Source organism: Hemiscyllium ocellatum, chromosome 17 (genome assembly GCF_020745735.1).
Source record: "Hemiscyllium ocellatum isolate sHemOce1 chromosome 17, sHemOce1.pat.X.cur, whole genome shotgun sequence".
Classification (NCBI taxonomy): Eukaryota; Metazoa; Chordata; class Chondrichthyes; order Orectolobiformes; family Hemiscylliidae; genus Hemiscyllium; species Hemiscyllium ocellatum.
Window position 1 is genome coordinate 46,849,168 of NC_083417.1, and position 16,263 is coordinate 46,865,430.

The 16,263-nt window shown below is 40.1% G+C and overlaps 1 protein-coding gene across 2 annotated transcripts in view; it reads right to left on the bottom strand.

Annotated features, from left to right (window-relative positions):
* aktip (akt interacting protein) overlaps positions 1 to 16,263 on the bottom strand; it is a 39,393-nt gene that overhangs the window by 3,616 nt on the left and 19,514 nt on the right. For both annotated transcript variants that reach the window (XM_060837718.1, XM_060837719.1), the window contains exons 2-8: positions 12,068 to 12,175; positions 11,110 to 11,318; positions 10,593 to 10,657; positions 10,404 to 10,504; positions 8,654 to 8,742; positions 7,339 to 7,437; positions 500 to 607 (exon numbers count right to left, since the gene is read on the bottom strand). In XM_060837718.1, coding sequence (XP_060693701.1) covers positions 500 to 607; positions 7,339 to 7,437; positions 8,654 to 8,742; positions 10,404 to 10,504; positions 10,593 to 10,657; positions 11,110 to 11,318; positions 12,068 to 12,109 — 713 coding nt within the window. In that variant the 5' untranslated portion in view covers positions 12,110 to 12,175. The remainder of the gene's footprint in view (positions 1 to 499; positions 608 to 7,338; positions 7,438 to 8,653; positions 8,743 to 10,403; positions 10,505 to 10,592; positions 10,658 to 11,109; positions 11,319 to 12,067; positions 12,176 to 16,263) is intronic.

Sequence of the window (16,263 nt, forward strand, 5' to 3'; positions counted from 1 at the left end):
TTCTTGATGTCAAGAGCAGTCACTCGACCCTGGAATTTGGCTGTCAGTTTGGACCAAGCCAGTAATGACGTCTGGAGCCAAGTGGAGCTGGTACTTACCAAACATTTAGGTAAAAGTGATTTGAAAATCTAGTTAATTTTTTATGTTTAAAACTTCACTCTAAATGGCAATTTCCCCACTGTTTGCCTTAAAGAAAAATTAAAATCTTGTTATAGGTTTACACAGCTGTTTTAAAAACTTAAAATGGAATAGAGTGTACAAAAAACAAATTTTTGCAGTAATGAAATACTAAGCCAAGTAACAAGCTTCCAACTATACTTTAATAGAATACTACTCAAGCAAAATCCCAAGACTCTTGCCTCCATTTAAACAGGTAAAGTAGTTCCAAATATTATAATTATGAAGCCAGAAGCCAAAGCACTAAAATGTTTTGAAAAGCAGTGGACATAAAACATGATCTTGTTACGACGATATCCCATAGAAACTCCGTGCATCTTACCTAATTGCATAAGGGTCATCCATTTTAGGTTGATCGAAAAGTCGACTGTTGCATAGTTTAACGCTATCAACTACTTTGCTTTTGAACAAGTGAATATCTTTTTCATATCTGGAAATAAATTTATTTAAAGTTCAGTTTGGCAGTGGTTTTGTTCAAAAAACCCCACAAGATGAAGTAACAAGACATTCAGCCTATTGAGTCTATTTCTCCATTTCTCCTGGCTGATTGGATAATCCTCAACAGCACTGTCAAGTTTTTGCTCCTGTAACATTGTTAACGTACGATTAAAAATCTACCACAGCCTAGACTATACTTAAGCCAGCCTCAACAGCCCTCTGCAGAAAAGGATTCCACACATTCATTACTATCAAAAGAAATTCCTCATCGGTCTTAAAACAGGTGACCCCTTCCTCAGAACTATGCTCACTGGTCCTACACTCCCCACAAAAGGGAGAGCCACCACTCATCAGGTTCCTCAAGAATCTTGAAACATTTCAATCTTGACAGCTAACAATCCGCATACATGAACACCAACTAGCCACGAAACGACACGACCAGCTACCCCTAGTAGCCCCACACACAGACAACAAGCAACATGAATTCGACTGGGAAAACACTACTATCATAGGGCAAGCCAGACAGAGAACAGCCAGGGAATTCCTAGAGGCATGGCATTCATCCACAAACTCCATCAACAAACACATCGACCTGGACCCAATATACCAACCACTACAGCGGACAGCTGAAACTGACACCCGGAAGCGGCAAGGACAGACCACTATAAATACCGGAAGAAACATCAAAGAAGCGCTTCGCAGGAGGCTCCAGAGCACTGATGATGTCGCCTAGCCAGGGGACGAAACGTTTGCAACAAAAACTTCCTGCTCAGCGAACAGAACCACAACAACATTTCAATATGATCACACTATCATTTCCTGAACTTCAATAAAGTACAGCCCAATCTATTCAACCTCTCCTCACAAGAGTTCATTTTTTCTGGCTACCTTCAGTGCCAGTACACGTTTTCTTAGAAAAAGGGGACCAAAAATGGTCACAGCATTCTAGGTGTGGTTTAACTAATCTTTTATATAGTTTTAACAAGATTTTCCTATCTTTAATACTTTAGTCCCTTTCCACAAAGGCCAACATTCCACACCTCTTCCTTATTACCTATTAAACCTGATGGTAGGCTAGTTTTAAGTGAGATTAATACACAAGTATCCCAAAATCCTTGTGCTGCAACTTTTTGCAAACTCAGCATTGTCAAGAATTGAGAAATACAGAAAAGTTGGTAGTGTCTATCTTTGACCGTTACTTTTTCATGTTCACAATAGATTTCCCAGCTTTAAAAGAATCTTCCGAGCCTTACTAGATAAAGAAATATATTCTGCATTCAACTAACAACCTGACTCAAGTGAAACTGCACTTTCCATGGAACTCAATGTAAACAGTGCATCCCCATTTACCAACTTCCTGGCATAGTAGCTCAACGTTTAAGTTGCATCATAACATCCCAAGAAAATTAAGTCAACATCCACAGTGGAGGCAAGTTTTGGCAATGTTAAGACTAATTTGTTCATTTCATGCCTAGGGTTTATTCAACAATGTTGTAAAATTAAGTATTCATAATAATTAGCAATATTTTTCTAACCTACTACTTTTGAAAAATACAGTCCAAATCTGACACTACAGAAATAGTTATGAAAGCTTCATTTCAAACAATTCAATTATTCTTAAATATAGCTGTTAAAGTAGTTACACAGGGAGGAATTTTTCCATCGGTGATGACAAGAATGGTGGTGAGAATACTTTAGATTAAAAAAAAAGCCAAAGTTCAGTTCTTAGATGCAATAAGCATATATTGTCACTGCATTACGTGCCCAACCTGCCACTGTCACCTTTCCTTTCCACAAAGGAAAAGTCAATGGCACAAAAACTTGACTGGCAACAAACAGCAGGTACCTGGCAACTTAGCAATTCTGCAAGAGAATGAGACGTGTTGGCCATCTAGCTTCTCTTAGAATAATTTCTTCTGAACAAAGTGACTTCAGAGTCAACAAGCAGATTCCTCCTGGATTCTTCAGACAATATTAAACCACCACCAGCATGCCAATGTGTTTGGTCTCAGCCCAACTTGAAAGTGACTTCAAGGTGTCTGCTTTGGAGGGGAGGCGCCCCAATAGGACTGCATACTCCACCAGCTCCAAAAACTTGCACTTCCAAATAAACCTGTTGGACTATAATCTGAGAGTTGCAATTTTTAAACTTTGTCCACGCCAGTCCTACACCAGCACCTCCATATATTTATAGATCAGTTGTGCTGAGAAAGTCACAACGACTGCAGTTTCACACCATTACGTTTTCCTTCATGACTGTCCTTTACTCTCTATTTATCTAGATGCTGCCTGGACATGAAATCCAGCTTTATCTCACCACCACTCCTCTCAAATTTTCCACTGTTTGACTTGTCAGACCCTGTTGATGTCCAGCGTTTACCAAGTTTTCTTACAACTACATATTGACAAGACCAAAGCAATGGACTTCAGTCCCCACTACGGATCATCTTCTTTAGTTACCGGAGCAGCAGGGCGGCTAGCACTACTGCCTCAGTCCCGGAGTTTGATTCCACCTTCAGGCAACCAAGCAAGCTCTCTCACACTGACAATCTCTCAATGTCTGTGTGGGCTTGCTCCAGGTGCTTTGATTTCCTCCCACAGTCCAAAGATAGGCAGATTGGCCAAACTAAATTGCTGTGTCCATGGACACATAGGTTAGGTGGGCTAGCATGGGAAATGCAGCGATATGGTGAGATGCTCTTCATCAGAGTGATGAGGACTTGATGGGGCCAAATGGCCCGTTTCCACATTCTAGGGATTCCATCATAGTCAGACAAACTTGCATACCTACACAGGATAACAAATGCTTGCATGCAGCCAGGTATAGTGTGTGTCATACTGCCTTTTTATACCAGGTTAGAAATAGGCCACCACTGGTTCTTTGTACAGAAGCAAGGTGCCCAACAGCGGCGAAAAGTACCCAGGAGCAAAGTGTATTGGAAGAACAGACATATCACTATTTGGCACAGTGCCATGTTAACAGAGCTATAGCATATGCAGTTTTTTGCAGCGAACATATTGCACATGCTCAGACTGAACGCCAGCGTGAGAAAGCCAAAGGGAAGGACTGTTATGGACCAGAAAGTGGACTCCAGTTAGTCCTGCAGTACTGTCAAACAGCCAGTTATGGGGCTAGTCAGATTAGTCCAGACGGCTGGCTACAGTTAGTTCTGCAGGTCAAATGCAATCAATCAATCTGGAGATTACATGTAGGTCAGTCAAGGTGCTGTTAAGAAATCCATCTGGATGAAGGGATGCAGCTAATGGGAATTTGACTACCCTGACAAGTTAGTTCATAGATGTGGGCCACAGTTAAGGGGATTGATCACTAATGATTAGTGAGGTGGAAAACAAAATCAGATCAAGTCAGGGAAGGCACTTCAACATACTAGGTCACAGAATAGTGATAGTAATCACTGACAAATTACAAATTCTATGAATGGAGCCTTAGTAAGTGGGAAGGGACAGCAAACTCAGTGGGGTTTGAACAGATCTGTATTATACATGGGTGAGTATGGGGCAGCAAGGGTGCAAGAACTTTCAGAGTAATAGGCTTAGCTGATAGTGTGACCTTCACTAACATCTACCTGATCATGTGGAAAAAAACTTCCCTGGTATGGCCTGCACACAAAAACCAAGACAAATCCAACATAGCCAATTACTACCCTATCAGTGATGGAAGGTGTCATCAATGCTGTCAAGCAGCACTTGCTTGGCAATAACCTGCTCACTGATGCAGAGTTTGGGTTCAGCCAGGGCTGCTACTCACATCTTGGCCTTAGAGCCTTCATTCAACCTTGGACGGAACAGCTGAATTCCAGGAGGTGGAGTGAGTAGAGATGCATTTGTCTTAAACAAAAACAAATTGCTGGCAAATTCAGAGTTCTGGCAGTAAGAACTATGTTTCAAGTCCAGTCACTGATATCAGCTTTATTTAACTAGTCACCTCCCCCTTCACCCCACAGCAATCCAAGTCATACTGGGGTGGGGTGGGGGCAAGGCACTCTCTAACGTTATTGGGCTCAATGTCAGGTTCCAGAGGCTGAAGGCCCTCAAGCGGAAAAAAGGAGATGCTGTTCTTTGAGCTAACTGGAACACTGCAGGCACGCAACACAAATAGTGATGTGGGAACAGTGGTGTGTTGAAGTGGCAGGTGGCTGAAGACTCTTGGTCATTTTTACAGACAAAGCATAGTTGTTTGTAAAGTGGTAAGCCAGTGTTAAATCTCTCCAATGTAACGGAGATTATACAGAATAGCAAATGAAGCATTGATAAATCGCTGCTTCACCTAGAAGATTTGACTGGGACCTTATTTGGCAATGAGGGAGGAAGTAATCATGCAGGTCACACTTTCTGCAATTAAGTGAGAAGGTGCTTGGGGATGGAGAAGCACACCATGGTGCCTCAGAAGGAATGGTCCCTACAGAATGTCGAAGGAGGGGAAGGGAATGCATCTGGTTGTGGCATCCCAATAGAGATAACAGGAATTGCATCTTAATCCTTTGACAGCTGTTAGGGTGGCAAATGAGGACCATGAGACTACATTGTTCTTGCAGGAAGGAAAAAGGGCAAGGGCAGAAAATAAGCCAAACGCGGGTAAAGGGGCTTGTCAACCACTGTAGCAGGGAATCCTCAGTTGATAAGATGGATATTTTTGAGGCGCCGCTGCAGAAGGTGGCATCACCAGACCAGATGCAATGGCAATGAAGAAACTGAACGGTTTTACAGGAAGCAGGGAGAATTTGTAGTCAAGTTAGCCATACAGCCAGTGGATTTGTGGTGTATAATCAGTGGCTTGCTTATCCCCAGAAATGGAATCTGATGTGGAGGTAGGGAAGGGAAGAGCTGGAGATGGGTGAACATGAGGGCAGGGTGGAAATTGGAAGTGAACTGGAAAAACATACCTTTTTCAGATCGAGGGGAAGCAGTATTGATGATGTAATTATTGCAGTGGAGAAAGTTATGGGAAGAGGCCTCAAGTAAGATTGGGGCAAAAAAGAAATTAGTGTTTCATGTACTCCACAAAGAGTCAGGATCAACTGAGGCCCATGCAGGCACTTACTTTTGACCTGAAGAAAGTGAGAAGAGTTAAAAAGAATTCTTCGAAGGATGAGCTTCAACAGGGGGAGAAGTGGTGTTGGAGGACAGGGACAGCTCAGGCTTTTTTTAAAAAGCAAGCAAGCAAGCAGAGAGCCGAGACTATTCTCATATCAGAGTGCCCACCTCCCCAAAGTTATGCTTGAAGTTGAGGGGCCTCCCCCATATGCAGGGTGCTACGGATTATACAAATGTTTATACAGCTCCCTACCACCAGCCAAGGACATTTGAGAACAGGAAAAGGAGTCCACTCTCAAATGTTCAAATAATCTGTGACCAAAGTCACATTTGGGGATCAGCATCAGATATGCTGGAGGTGTCAAACTCATTCGTACTGCAGCACTCACGGGTGTCAGTTTCTGTCCAAGGTTTTCTCCCCCACGTGGATATTTACTGGGAGAAGTTTCCTTTTCAAACTTAACATCCTTGAGATGCATGAAGATGATCCTCAACTCATCCAGGTCAGACTTCATCAGGTTCTTTAGCAAAGCGAATAGTACAGCAGACATAATATTGCAACTGAAAAAAGTATATTAGAGTAATGGTTTATTTCCCACAATGTAGCATCAGTGCCACATGTGTGCCTTAGGTACACTTTATCCTCTCCCTCCTAGGTGCAACCCAATTTCCGCAGTTAGATGATGGGACCTGGACCTACTTAGACAAAAGACTTGGTAGCTACCCCAGCTGCCTTTCAGCCTAGAAAGCCCAGGCTAGCCCTCCAAGGTCACCCTCCATGGTTTGAACTGTTGCAGGCTTCATGCTCATATGTGGATGCCCAAGGTTTATCATTCCCGCTCCCTAAGGTGCTTTTCATCATCACCATCCTGCTTCTGAGAGGGAGGGGCATCAGGATCAAGATCAAAACGTCTCTCACTCCTCCTTACTGATGCTAAACCAGGAATAAAGTGATGGCATTGAGGTTCAAATGTCTACTGCAGCTACTGAGCATTCTGTAGGTCTTGGATCTTCAAGCCAGCTGCCATCTTTTCCTGGCGATGGCAAGATACTTGTATGTCAGAGCCACCACAGTACTAAAAATAGTAGGCGTCTACCATCTTTCATTCTAATCCGAGTACATCTGCCACACCTTTCCAATGTTACTCTGCCTATCGCTGCAGGATGAGCATACCACTTATGGCCAAGAACAGAGGCACATCTTCTGCATTGAACTGATCAGGTGCTTGGTCTTCAGCAATCCTGAATTCCAGAGACCTCCGGCGTTTCTTTCTTCATTGGCTGTGCAGACCGGTCAATGGTACACTCACCAGATTACGCACCCAAGTCTAACAGAGAATTGGACCTCAGTTGATATCTTACACTGGTGGAGGCGGCAGGTGAATGCTTTGTCAGTGCACCTGAAAAAGATTGGTTGGTTTCCTCAAAAAAAAATGCAACTAACAGCAGTTCAGATTTCTCTCTTACCTCACAACAGGCCTAAAATCAGCCGTACAGATAGCGTGATCAGGGGTCAGGTAATTCACCCTGGGCCACATTGGAAATGACAAAAGTGAAACTTGCTCACCACCATTCTTTCAGCATCAAATGAAAAAAGCCCAGCTATAAACAAACATTCTTTTAGAAGAAAGATCCTAGATAATGTTGTAAGTTCTTTTTGATACTCACAGTACTGCAGCTTCAGGGTTCAAGGGATTAACTGTATCAATCTTGTAAAACACTCGACGAGCATACATCAGTACCTGCCAGATGTGATTATGATTCCGTCTATGGGAAGAACAGTATCATAGTAAGAGAGCATTAAGACAGATTTGTGCAGTCACCAAGTTCTTTACCATTTACCTCTAAAATGATTTCCTCCTAGATTCCTTCAGGCATTTTCATGCATACATGTTGCATAGCATTGCAAGTGTATAACCTAGATTGATCTACTTGTGGGAGTGATAAGAAATTACATAGCTTTTTGTTAAAAATGAAAAAAATCTACAGCTTACTTCAAGATTTGCATGAATAGAAACAAACATATGGCCCTGCAAATGAAGCCAGTGTGACAGACTTAAAGAAATCAGTACACAATGCTAAAAGTTTTTTTAAAAATTTGCTTTGTGGATGTAGGTTTGCTCGCTGAGCTGGGTAGTTAATTTGTGGACGTTTCAACACTATTAGGTAACATCTTTAGTGGGCCTCAGGTGATGCAGTTTGCACGATTCCTGCTTTCTATTTATATGTTTAGGTTTCTTTGGATTGGTGATGTTATTGGTGCACCACAGGGAATAACATCAACCCAAAGAAACCCAAACATATAAAGAGAAAGCAGGAATCATGTACACTTTCGCCTGAGGCCCACTGAAGATGTTACCTAGTATGGTGACAAAAATTCTGGAAATGAACCTCCCAGCTCAGCGAGGAAACCTACATCCAGAACCTCAACCTGAGCTACAAATATTCTCAAAATTCACTAAAATTGCTTTGTTTTTTCTAAAGCAACCAATATAAATATTCACTTATTGGCAAACCAAAAACTATCCCATTTTAGTTCAACAATAAAAAGATTAGTCAGCATCTCAAACCAATTATAAAGCTTAACTTTTACTTATACCTCACCTTTAAATGGGGGAAAAAAAAACCAAGTACCAAGGTACTTCACAGGAGCATCATAAAGCAAAATTTAATACTAATCTATAGCAGGCTATAGAAGGCTAACACCCAAAATCTTGGTTATTGATTCACTTCTACGGAGCTGAAGCAAGTCAAAAGTCAGAGCCGTAAAATGTCAAAATTAAAGCACATCTGGTAGGACTGAGGAATGGAGGGAAGTATACAAAGATGTTGGAGCAACATGGGAAGTCAGGAATGTATTAGATTAGTCAAGTCTAGAGATGAAGGCATGGAGGGTTTTTAAGCATAGCCAAGCCATGTTAGAAGGTGGAGATATACAATCTTAGTGATGGTTGTGGTACTCAGATGCTCATCTCAGACTAACCTCCACTTTGTGAATGCTCTTTTTACATCCAATTCTCCTGTTGTTGGATCTACTAGTGGGTGGAAGACTGGCATATCAAACATCAAGCGCTAAAAGAATGCAAAATAAAAAAGGTAAACATCCAAATTAGTCACTTCATTGTTTCAAAATCCTTCTGCCAAGTTAGTGGTTCTTCTGCTTGGAAGAAGTTTTTCCTCCCCCCAACATTTAAAGTTTCACATTGCAGTTACTGATTTGAGACTGATAACTGTTGGTTTTGAGAGTTAGAACAATAATAAAAACAATGAAAATTAGTGATGTTAACTGTAGCTCAGGTTGGCAGAAGTGCATATTTAATGCTTGTGAATATATTGAATGCTTCAATTCTGCACTGGCTGCTGCAATCAGATAGCCACCTGGTTTTTTTTTGGTTGCACCTGAGTGTGTTTCACTGTTTGAGTTCAGATTGGATTTATTACAACACCAATAGTTTTCACCTTTTAAAAAAAAAAATCATACAGAATAGTTGGTTTCAGCAGTCAACCTTTGAACTCTGCAACTCTTTTTTTTAAAAAATCTGCATTCTTCCCTTTATGTACCAGAATGTCAAAAAATTTTAAAACCCAGTTGAGATGTTAATTGAAATTTCTTGTCAGTTACAGACAGACACTATAGTTTCCACTATAGTAGCCAAGATCATTTACAACATTTTGATCAAACACATTTAAACTTTTAGATGCGAGATTGACTCCTCGACAACATCAATATACCACAAAAGCTGGGAGCATAAAACTACTCCAACGTGGAAGATTGTATTCACATGGCTCTGCACAAGATGCCATATAGCACATTCAATATGAAGCTCAAATTTGAAAAGGTTCCCAGATGGTACAACTAAAAAGCAGTCACTTAAGCTTAAGCTGTTTTGAGATCCGACCCAGACAGCATAGCCAATCACTCAAATTGCATATATTTCAGAACACAGCAGACAGTCCTCTGCAGATACTAAGATAGCTTTAATTTCATAAGGTGGAATTGAAGTAGCATCAACACGATTTCAAATCGGTACGAACCAACTGGACTTTGGCATAATGCATTCTAAGCCCTGAAGCAGAAAGTATTTCACTTACCAGCTTTTCGCTGCGTCCCTTATTACATAAGCCATTGTAGAAAGGACTCCAAGGCAGTAGTAATTAGACTCTAAACTAGTTGGATAGGACCAAAAACAGATTTCTCTCCACAAATGCTGACAGACTTGGAGCTTTTCCAGCAATTCTGTTTTTGTTTCTGATTTACAGCATCCACAGTTTCAGTTTTTAATTTGGCTAGATAGGACAACTAGTTTTCTTGGTTTAGAGTAGCAGCAAACCAAGATCAACATGACTACATTACAACTAATACAAGACTACTCTGGTTAAGACGATACTGCTCCTTATGCACTGGAAAGATGAGACAAGACTTCATCCCAAGAACATCAAGGGGAAGGGGCAAGGAGAGAAACAAACAACAAAATTGGATGAGTAGGAGGAAGAATTGACTTAATAGCTGCAGTCTTAGTTTTGAAATTGGTATAGTGTACTTAGACAAGTTAACCTCCTTACTTTAGCTGACCCTGAAGAGCATATTAAAACATTCAAATAAAGCCATTGCAAAAATACACACTGCATTGTAACCTACTACATAAATTGCTCTGGGCTTCCAGTGCACTTGTTGTGGGTATAATGTGAAAAATACGTTGAGAAAATGAAGTGGAAAAAAATTCATTACTTACAGGACAGTCACCATCTGGGTAGTTGTCAGGGATATAAATAGTAAACTTAAATACGCCATCCTGATATAAGCCATGTCTTATAAAGATCACCCCAAACCACACTGAAAACAGATGCAAAATAATTAGTTTCACAAAATTGCAAAGCAAAATACATAAGAAACAAAACCAATAACAGATTATGCAACTCACTTAAAGCAGATCCATAGGAGGGTTGTACATAGACTCCAGGCAGTTTCTGCTTTACCACCAAGGTACTGTAATTTCAAGCACAAATTACTTTCATTATCAAAATCAAAAGGAATTCTATTAACCAAAATGCTCATTAAGTAAATCTTCAACTCTAATGCAACAATTATAGAGCTTATTGTAACCCACGTTCAGATTTTCCTTGAAAAGTTGGGATTTCAGGGCTACTCTGAAGATTTGGCTAAGGTTTAGAACTCTGCTTAAAAGGACCACGAATAAACTTGCTATTATTGAGTCAGTACACAACTTTCTCAACTGAATCTTTGCTCGCTCATTTCAATGGGAGTATCAGATTAAAAACTCCAGTTTTGAAGTTCTCTAGCACTTTGTTTTCGGTTTCAGGTCTCCAATATCTGCAGTTTTTTTTAAATCTTGTAAAGCTGGACACAGTATACTATCATATAATAATGCACTCCTCTGCACACTAGGAAGCACAAAAGATACAAGAGGTGCTACTTACAATTCAGCAAGAAGAGAATATTCTAGATAAAAGGGACCATAGGAAGCATGCGTCCCATTCGTTGACTGCGTAGGTGTGACAGGAGAAATGGGTTTCGTCACAGGAACAGCATTTTTTGGTATAGAAGGCAACTGTTTCTTAGCTGAAGAAGAACGTGGAGGGCTGGTCTTCTGTTCTCCAGACAAACCTCTTTCTTCACTGTCTGATTTCTGTACATCAATCATGAAAAAGCAGATTTTAAACTTCAGTGCTCTACATCACTCATAGGTGCTAATGTAAAATGTTACATAATATTCATGCATAATATTGTAAATAAAACTAGCTTTGCAGATTGGACAAACATATTACAGAGCATTCACCTTAGAATGCCGCACTCAGATAAGCATTGAGTAGGAAATAGGCATATTCCTGGAGGTCAGCAGGGATGGAATAATCCCCATCTTTTTTCATTTAACTAGTAGCAACACATGGAAATCTCAAAGTAGGCCATCATTAAAAAACTCTTTAATGGCAAAGTTAGGTGCCCTTCATACATTGTAAATCTCCATTAACCCGACTAACCAAAAATGTACTTCCCATCATTCAGTAGACCTGTTCGAATTAGTTTTCATAGCAGGGAAGAGAAATGAAATTAGATGGATTTTAGCCAGGTCAAACAGCCTGGATGTGATCAGTTGTCAGCGATTTACTACCAGTGTCATGCAAATTACTGCAACTCTAGGTCTAAAAATATCATCCATTGCTAATGGTTAATTTCAGAAAGTACTTTATTTACAATTCAGCTTTAATATCTAGTAAATTGGATAAATAATTAAGCTTTAAATGCAGAATACTTTGCATAAGTTTTTACTGATATTTTTAACACTTGGCCTGATTTTGCGCTTTCCTTACTTTCATCCAATACCTGTCGTTTTGCAGCATATTTTATTCTATCACTTTGTGACAAATATTCTATTACCTTTCGAGCAGAACTTGTAGACATGCTCCAGAAAGGGTTCATTACTTGTACCAGCTTCACAACCAAGTCAACTGTAACCCTACTCGAACCTTTTGTCCACTTTATATTCTGGAAAAGATTTTAAAACATTAAGTTTATAAAACATTGGTACCTAGGTCAAGAATTTCAGGATACAGTTCCGTTTCTCCACACAGCAGTTAAGTCTAGGAATCCGTAAAGAGGCTGCTTTGGTACGGTTCTTGGATTAAGAGCAGAATGCTTCTTGTGGAGGTGGACAGAACTCATTTCTGGTAACTTCATTACATTTCATTAGGGTAGCATTGAAAACCAAGCCTTGCTATTCCCAGTTGTCAGAACAGTGAAAGACTCAAACGTAGGCAGAATTCCTCAATTTGAGTGTCTTTTAGAACAATATTGACAAAAGAGGTTGGTTTTGGCTTTGATGATCAACTATTTACACATATAGACTAGAGCTAATGGGAAGAAATCATGAATCAATGGCATACAACTCTACAGAAAAACTTCTAGCCCTTTAAATTCCATTATAAGGGCACATACAGATCAAACAAACATTGTGTTAGAGGGAGAGAGAAAGACAAGGAAAACAATTTTTGGGTTCCTGTTCACAAGACCAGACCTGCAGAGCTGATTTTTGTCCTGATCAGAACAGATTCTCTGTATTCCTCCTTTAGAAACTTTCACTGGTTTATAAGAGGTACAGGCGACTGGTTCACCGTGAGTCAGACAACTTTTAGACATCATAGCAATTGGAGAAAAAAGGTTTCTCCAGATTTAGAGGCTTTTAGCATAGTGAACAGAGTTCTTAAACTTAGATGTACAGCATGGAAACAGATCCTTCAATCCAACTTGTCCATGCTGACCAGATATCTTAAATAAATCTAGTCCCATTTGCCAGTACTTGGCCCATTTTTCTCTAAACCCTTCCTATTCATACTCCCATCCAGATGCCTTTTAAATGCTGTAATTGTACCAGCCTCAACCACTTCCTCTAGCAGCTCATTCAATACACGTACCAGCCTCTGCGTAAAAAGTTGCCCCTTAGGACATTTTTAAATCTTGCCACTCATCCCTTAAACCTATTCCCTCTAGTTTTGGGCTCCCCCAACCCTTGGAAAATATGTTGTCTATTTACCCTATATCCATGTCCCTCATGATTTTATAAACCTCTATAAAAGGTCAACCCTCAGCCTTAGGTGCTCCAGGGAAAACAGCTCTAGCCAACCAGCCTCTCCCTATAATTCAAACCCTCCAACATCCTTGTAAATCTTTTCTGAACCTTTTCAAAGGGTCACAACATCCTCCCTATAGAAGGGAGGCCAGAATTCCACACAGAATAGACAGCAGGGCAGGTTCACCTCAGTTTGTTTCACTTCCCATGCGGTCACTGATTTGTCTCTTTGTCCTTTGTAAAGAGCCGTTTTGCTCTCTTTTCCTTCTAAAGTGCCAAAACAATGCAACAGCTCACAAATGCAGTAATTACTGTTCCTAGAATTCAAGGAAATCAGTTTCAACACTGAAAATACCTTAAAGAAAACAGTTTGAAGAGTTACAATGTTTTTCTGTCCTCCATCTTGGATAGAGATATGATGGCTTTTCCCCAGCTTGGTCACAAGCCCAAGCTGTTCAGCTATCAGGGAACAATCACATGGTTGCTGGCAAGCAGAAGACCTTTGTCAACAATACCTGGACCACAACCATGTGGAATGCCTATTAGGGTCATCAGGCCACCAGTTTTCAAAAACATGCAGTAATCCTTCAGTAAACGTTGGCTTAGAACAGTTCTTTTCCCATTTCAGTCCACAATTAAAGTTACAGAAACATGAGAGACACTGCCCTTACAACTTATGAAATTGTTCATCTAAAATCAGTAGTAACATTTAAACCATGGTAGTCATTTTATGGCATGTTAAATTCAAATTTTTTAAACTGTATAAAGGTGGGCATTAAATAACTATAATTCTAAATATTTCAGAATCCATAGAATGTCATTTTCTGGCTATTAAACATTACAAGTTACATCACTTGTGCTCTCAAGAGGCTTCATCTGAATTAGGAAAATCTTCTCTTTGAAGGACAGCTGCAATTAGATACAATGCATCTGTAAATTTTCTTCCTAACTCAATTCCTTTAAATAGGATTTACTTCCAGACGAACTGCAACTGGGTAGCAAAGTGAGGAGGCAAAGATCAAAGAATACTTGCATAGAATAAGCATTCTATTGCTGCTATAGTCAGCCAACCACGAGGATCAGAGTCTCTTTCATAATGGCTATCCATTTTTCATGCTGGAAACACTGTTTACATCTTGAGCAACATATCAACATGCGTTGCATGGTTTTAAAATTGTTTATGAATTGCCTTGGAAAATTATGTACTAACAATTACAAACAAAAGTGAATCAGTTTGCAGAAAGTTTGCAAGGTCACACAGAATTAGGACCCAGTAATGTTACATTGGTATTGGTAGAGCTACATATTGGTCAGGACACACTTCCACCAGAGGAAATATGTATTTCCTCTTCGACAGAAGGGCAGTCCGAAACTCCAAAGTTGCATCTTGAAAATGGCACCTCTGAATGCAGTATTTCCTCAGCATAATATTGAAGTATCAGCCTGGGTTGTGCTCAAAAATTTGGAATGGGGCTTAAACCCACAACTCAGGTCAAAGTGCTACTATTGGATCAAGATCAATATAGCTGTTCAAATGAGAACACTGAAAATATTCATGATTAGGAATTGAACTTAGTGCCTTAGCAGAGGAGAAAACAAACTTTCGTGGCAGTAGTTAATAAAATTGGTCTATCAAATCAGATGCACACACTGAAAACTATTGTGCTGGATCACTGTTGTCATAGTGGCTCAATATATTTTTACAAATGAAAGAACACATCAGGAAATTAATATGACCCATAAACAATATTGCATTAGAGTCCTCCCTTAGGCCATACTAGTCTTAAAAAACCCAATCGGATTTGATCTCCGAAGCTAAGCAGACTGAGGCATGGTTAGTACTTGGATGGGAGACCACCTGGCTATAATCAAGTGCAGTAGCTTTACGGAGCCCTCTTGTGGGTAGCATTCTTACCTTTGAACCATGAGGCTTAGGTTTAAATCCTACCTCCTCCAGAGGTAGGTAATGACATCTTTAAACAGGTTGATAGAGAAAAAAAAGGTTAAAATTGAAAAAACCTTTGAGTTGGGAAGTCACTATACAGCCATTATGTCTGGTCAGGCTGATTTGTTGGGAAAAAAGGGCTCCTCCCTGGAAGTGTTGTCAACTTCAAAAACACTTACTCAGACAGCAAATACTTTTGATAACTTCTGGCAGTTGGAAATATTCTCTCAGCCACACAGAATTTGCCAAAAATGTCTGGTAGCCTATTTAATATCTCATTTAATTTTGTATCCAGCTTGCATTTTTAGGGTTTCAAATTTAAAAAAAGTTGTTTAAAGTTTTAATGACCAAAATAATTTTTAAAAACTTTTGTACAGTTTATGCTCATTTTCAAGTTTAAGTGCTACTGATCAGACTAAACAGTGGGAGGAGGGCAATGAGGAAACTGATGAAATCCACATTAATCCCATGGGGTCGACGGCTGGCGGAAGAACACCTCACCTTCTACCTTGGGACCTTGCAACTTTACAGCTTTAATGGGGATTTCTCCAAAACTACGTTTACGATGCAAGGGAAAAGGGTTGAAAGAGACCAGAGGGGCAGCTTTTTCGTGCAGAAGGCTGGTACAGTTACAACATTTAAAAGACATCTGGAAGGGTATATGAATAGGAAGGGTTGAGGGGGATATGGGCCAAATGCTGGCAAATGGGACTAGATTTAAGATATCTGGTCAGCATAGACGAGTTAGATTGAAGGGTCTGTTTCCATGCCATACAGCTGTATGAGCTCTTAAATCATGCAAACTCAGCCCTATTTTATCACACACTTGAAAGTATTCCACAATCTCATCCTTAACATCGGACTCTCAAATCTTACCAACACCAAGACCGAGATCAGGCTAACACACAATTTCCCATCTTATGGGGCCCTTTCTGTCCCCAGTGATTCCTGAAAGATCAGCACCAATGCCTCCACAATCTCCCCAGCCACCTCCTTTCATCCAGTCTGCATGACCTATCCATCTTCAGACATTTTCAGCTTCCCTGCACTCTTTTTTAAAAA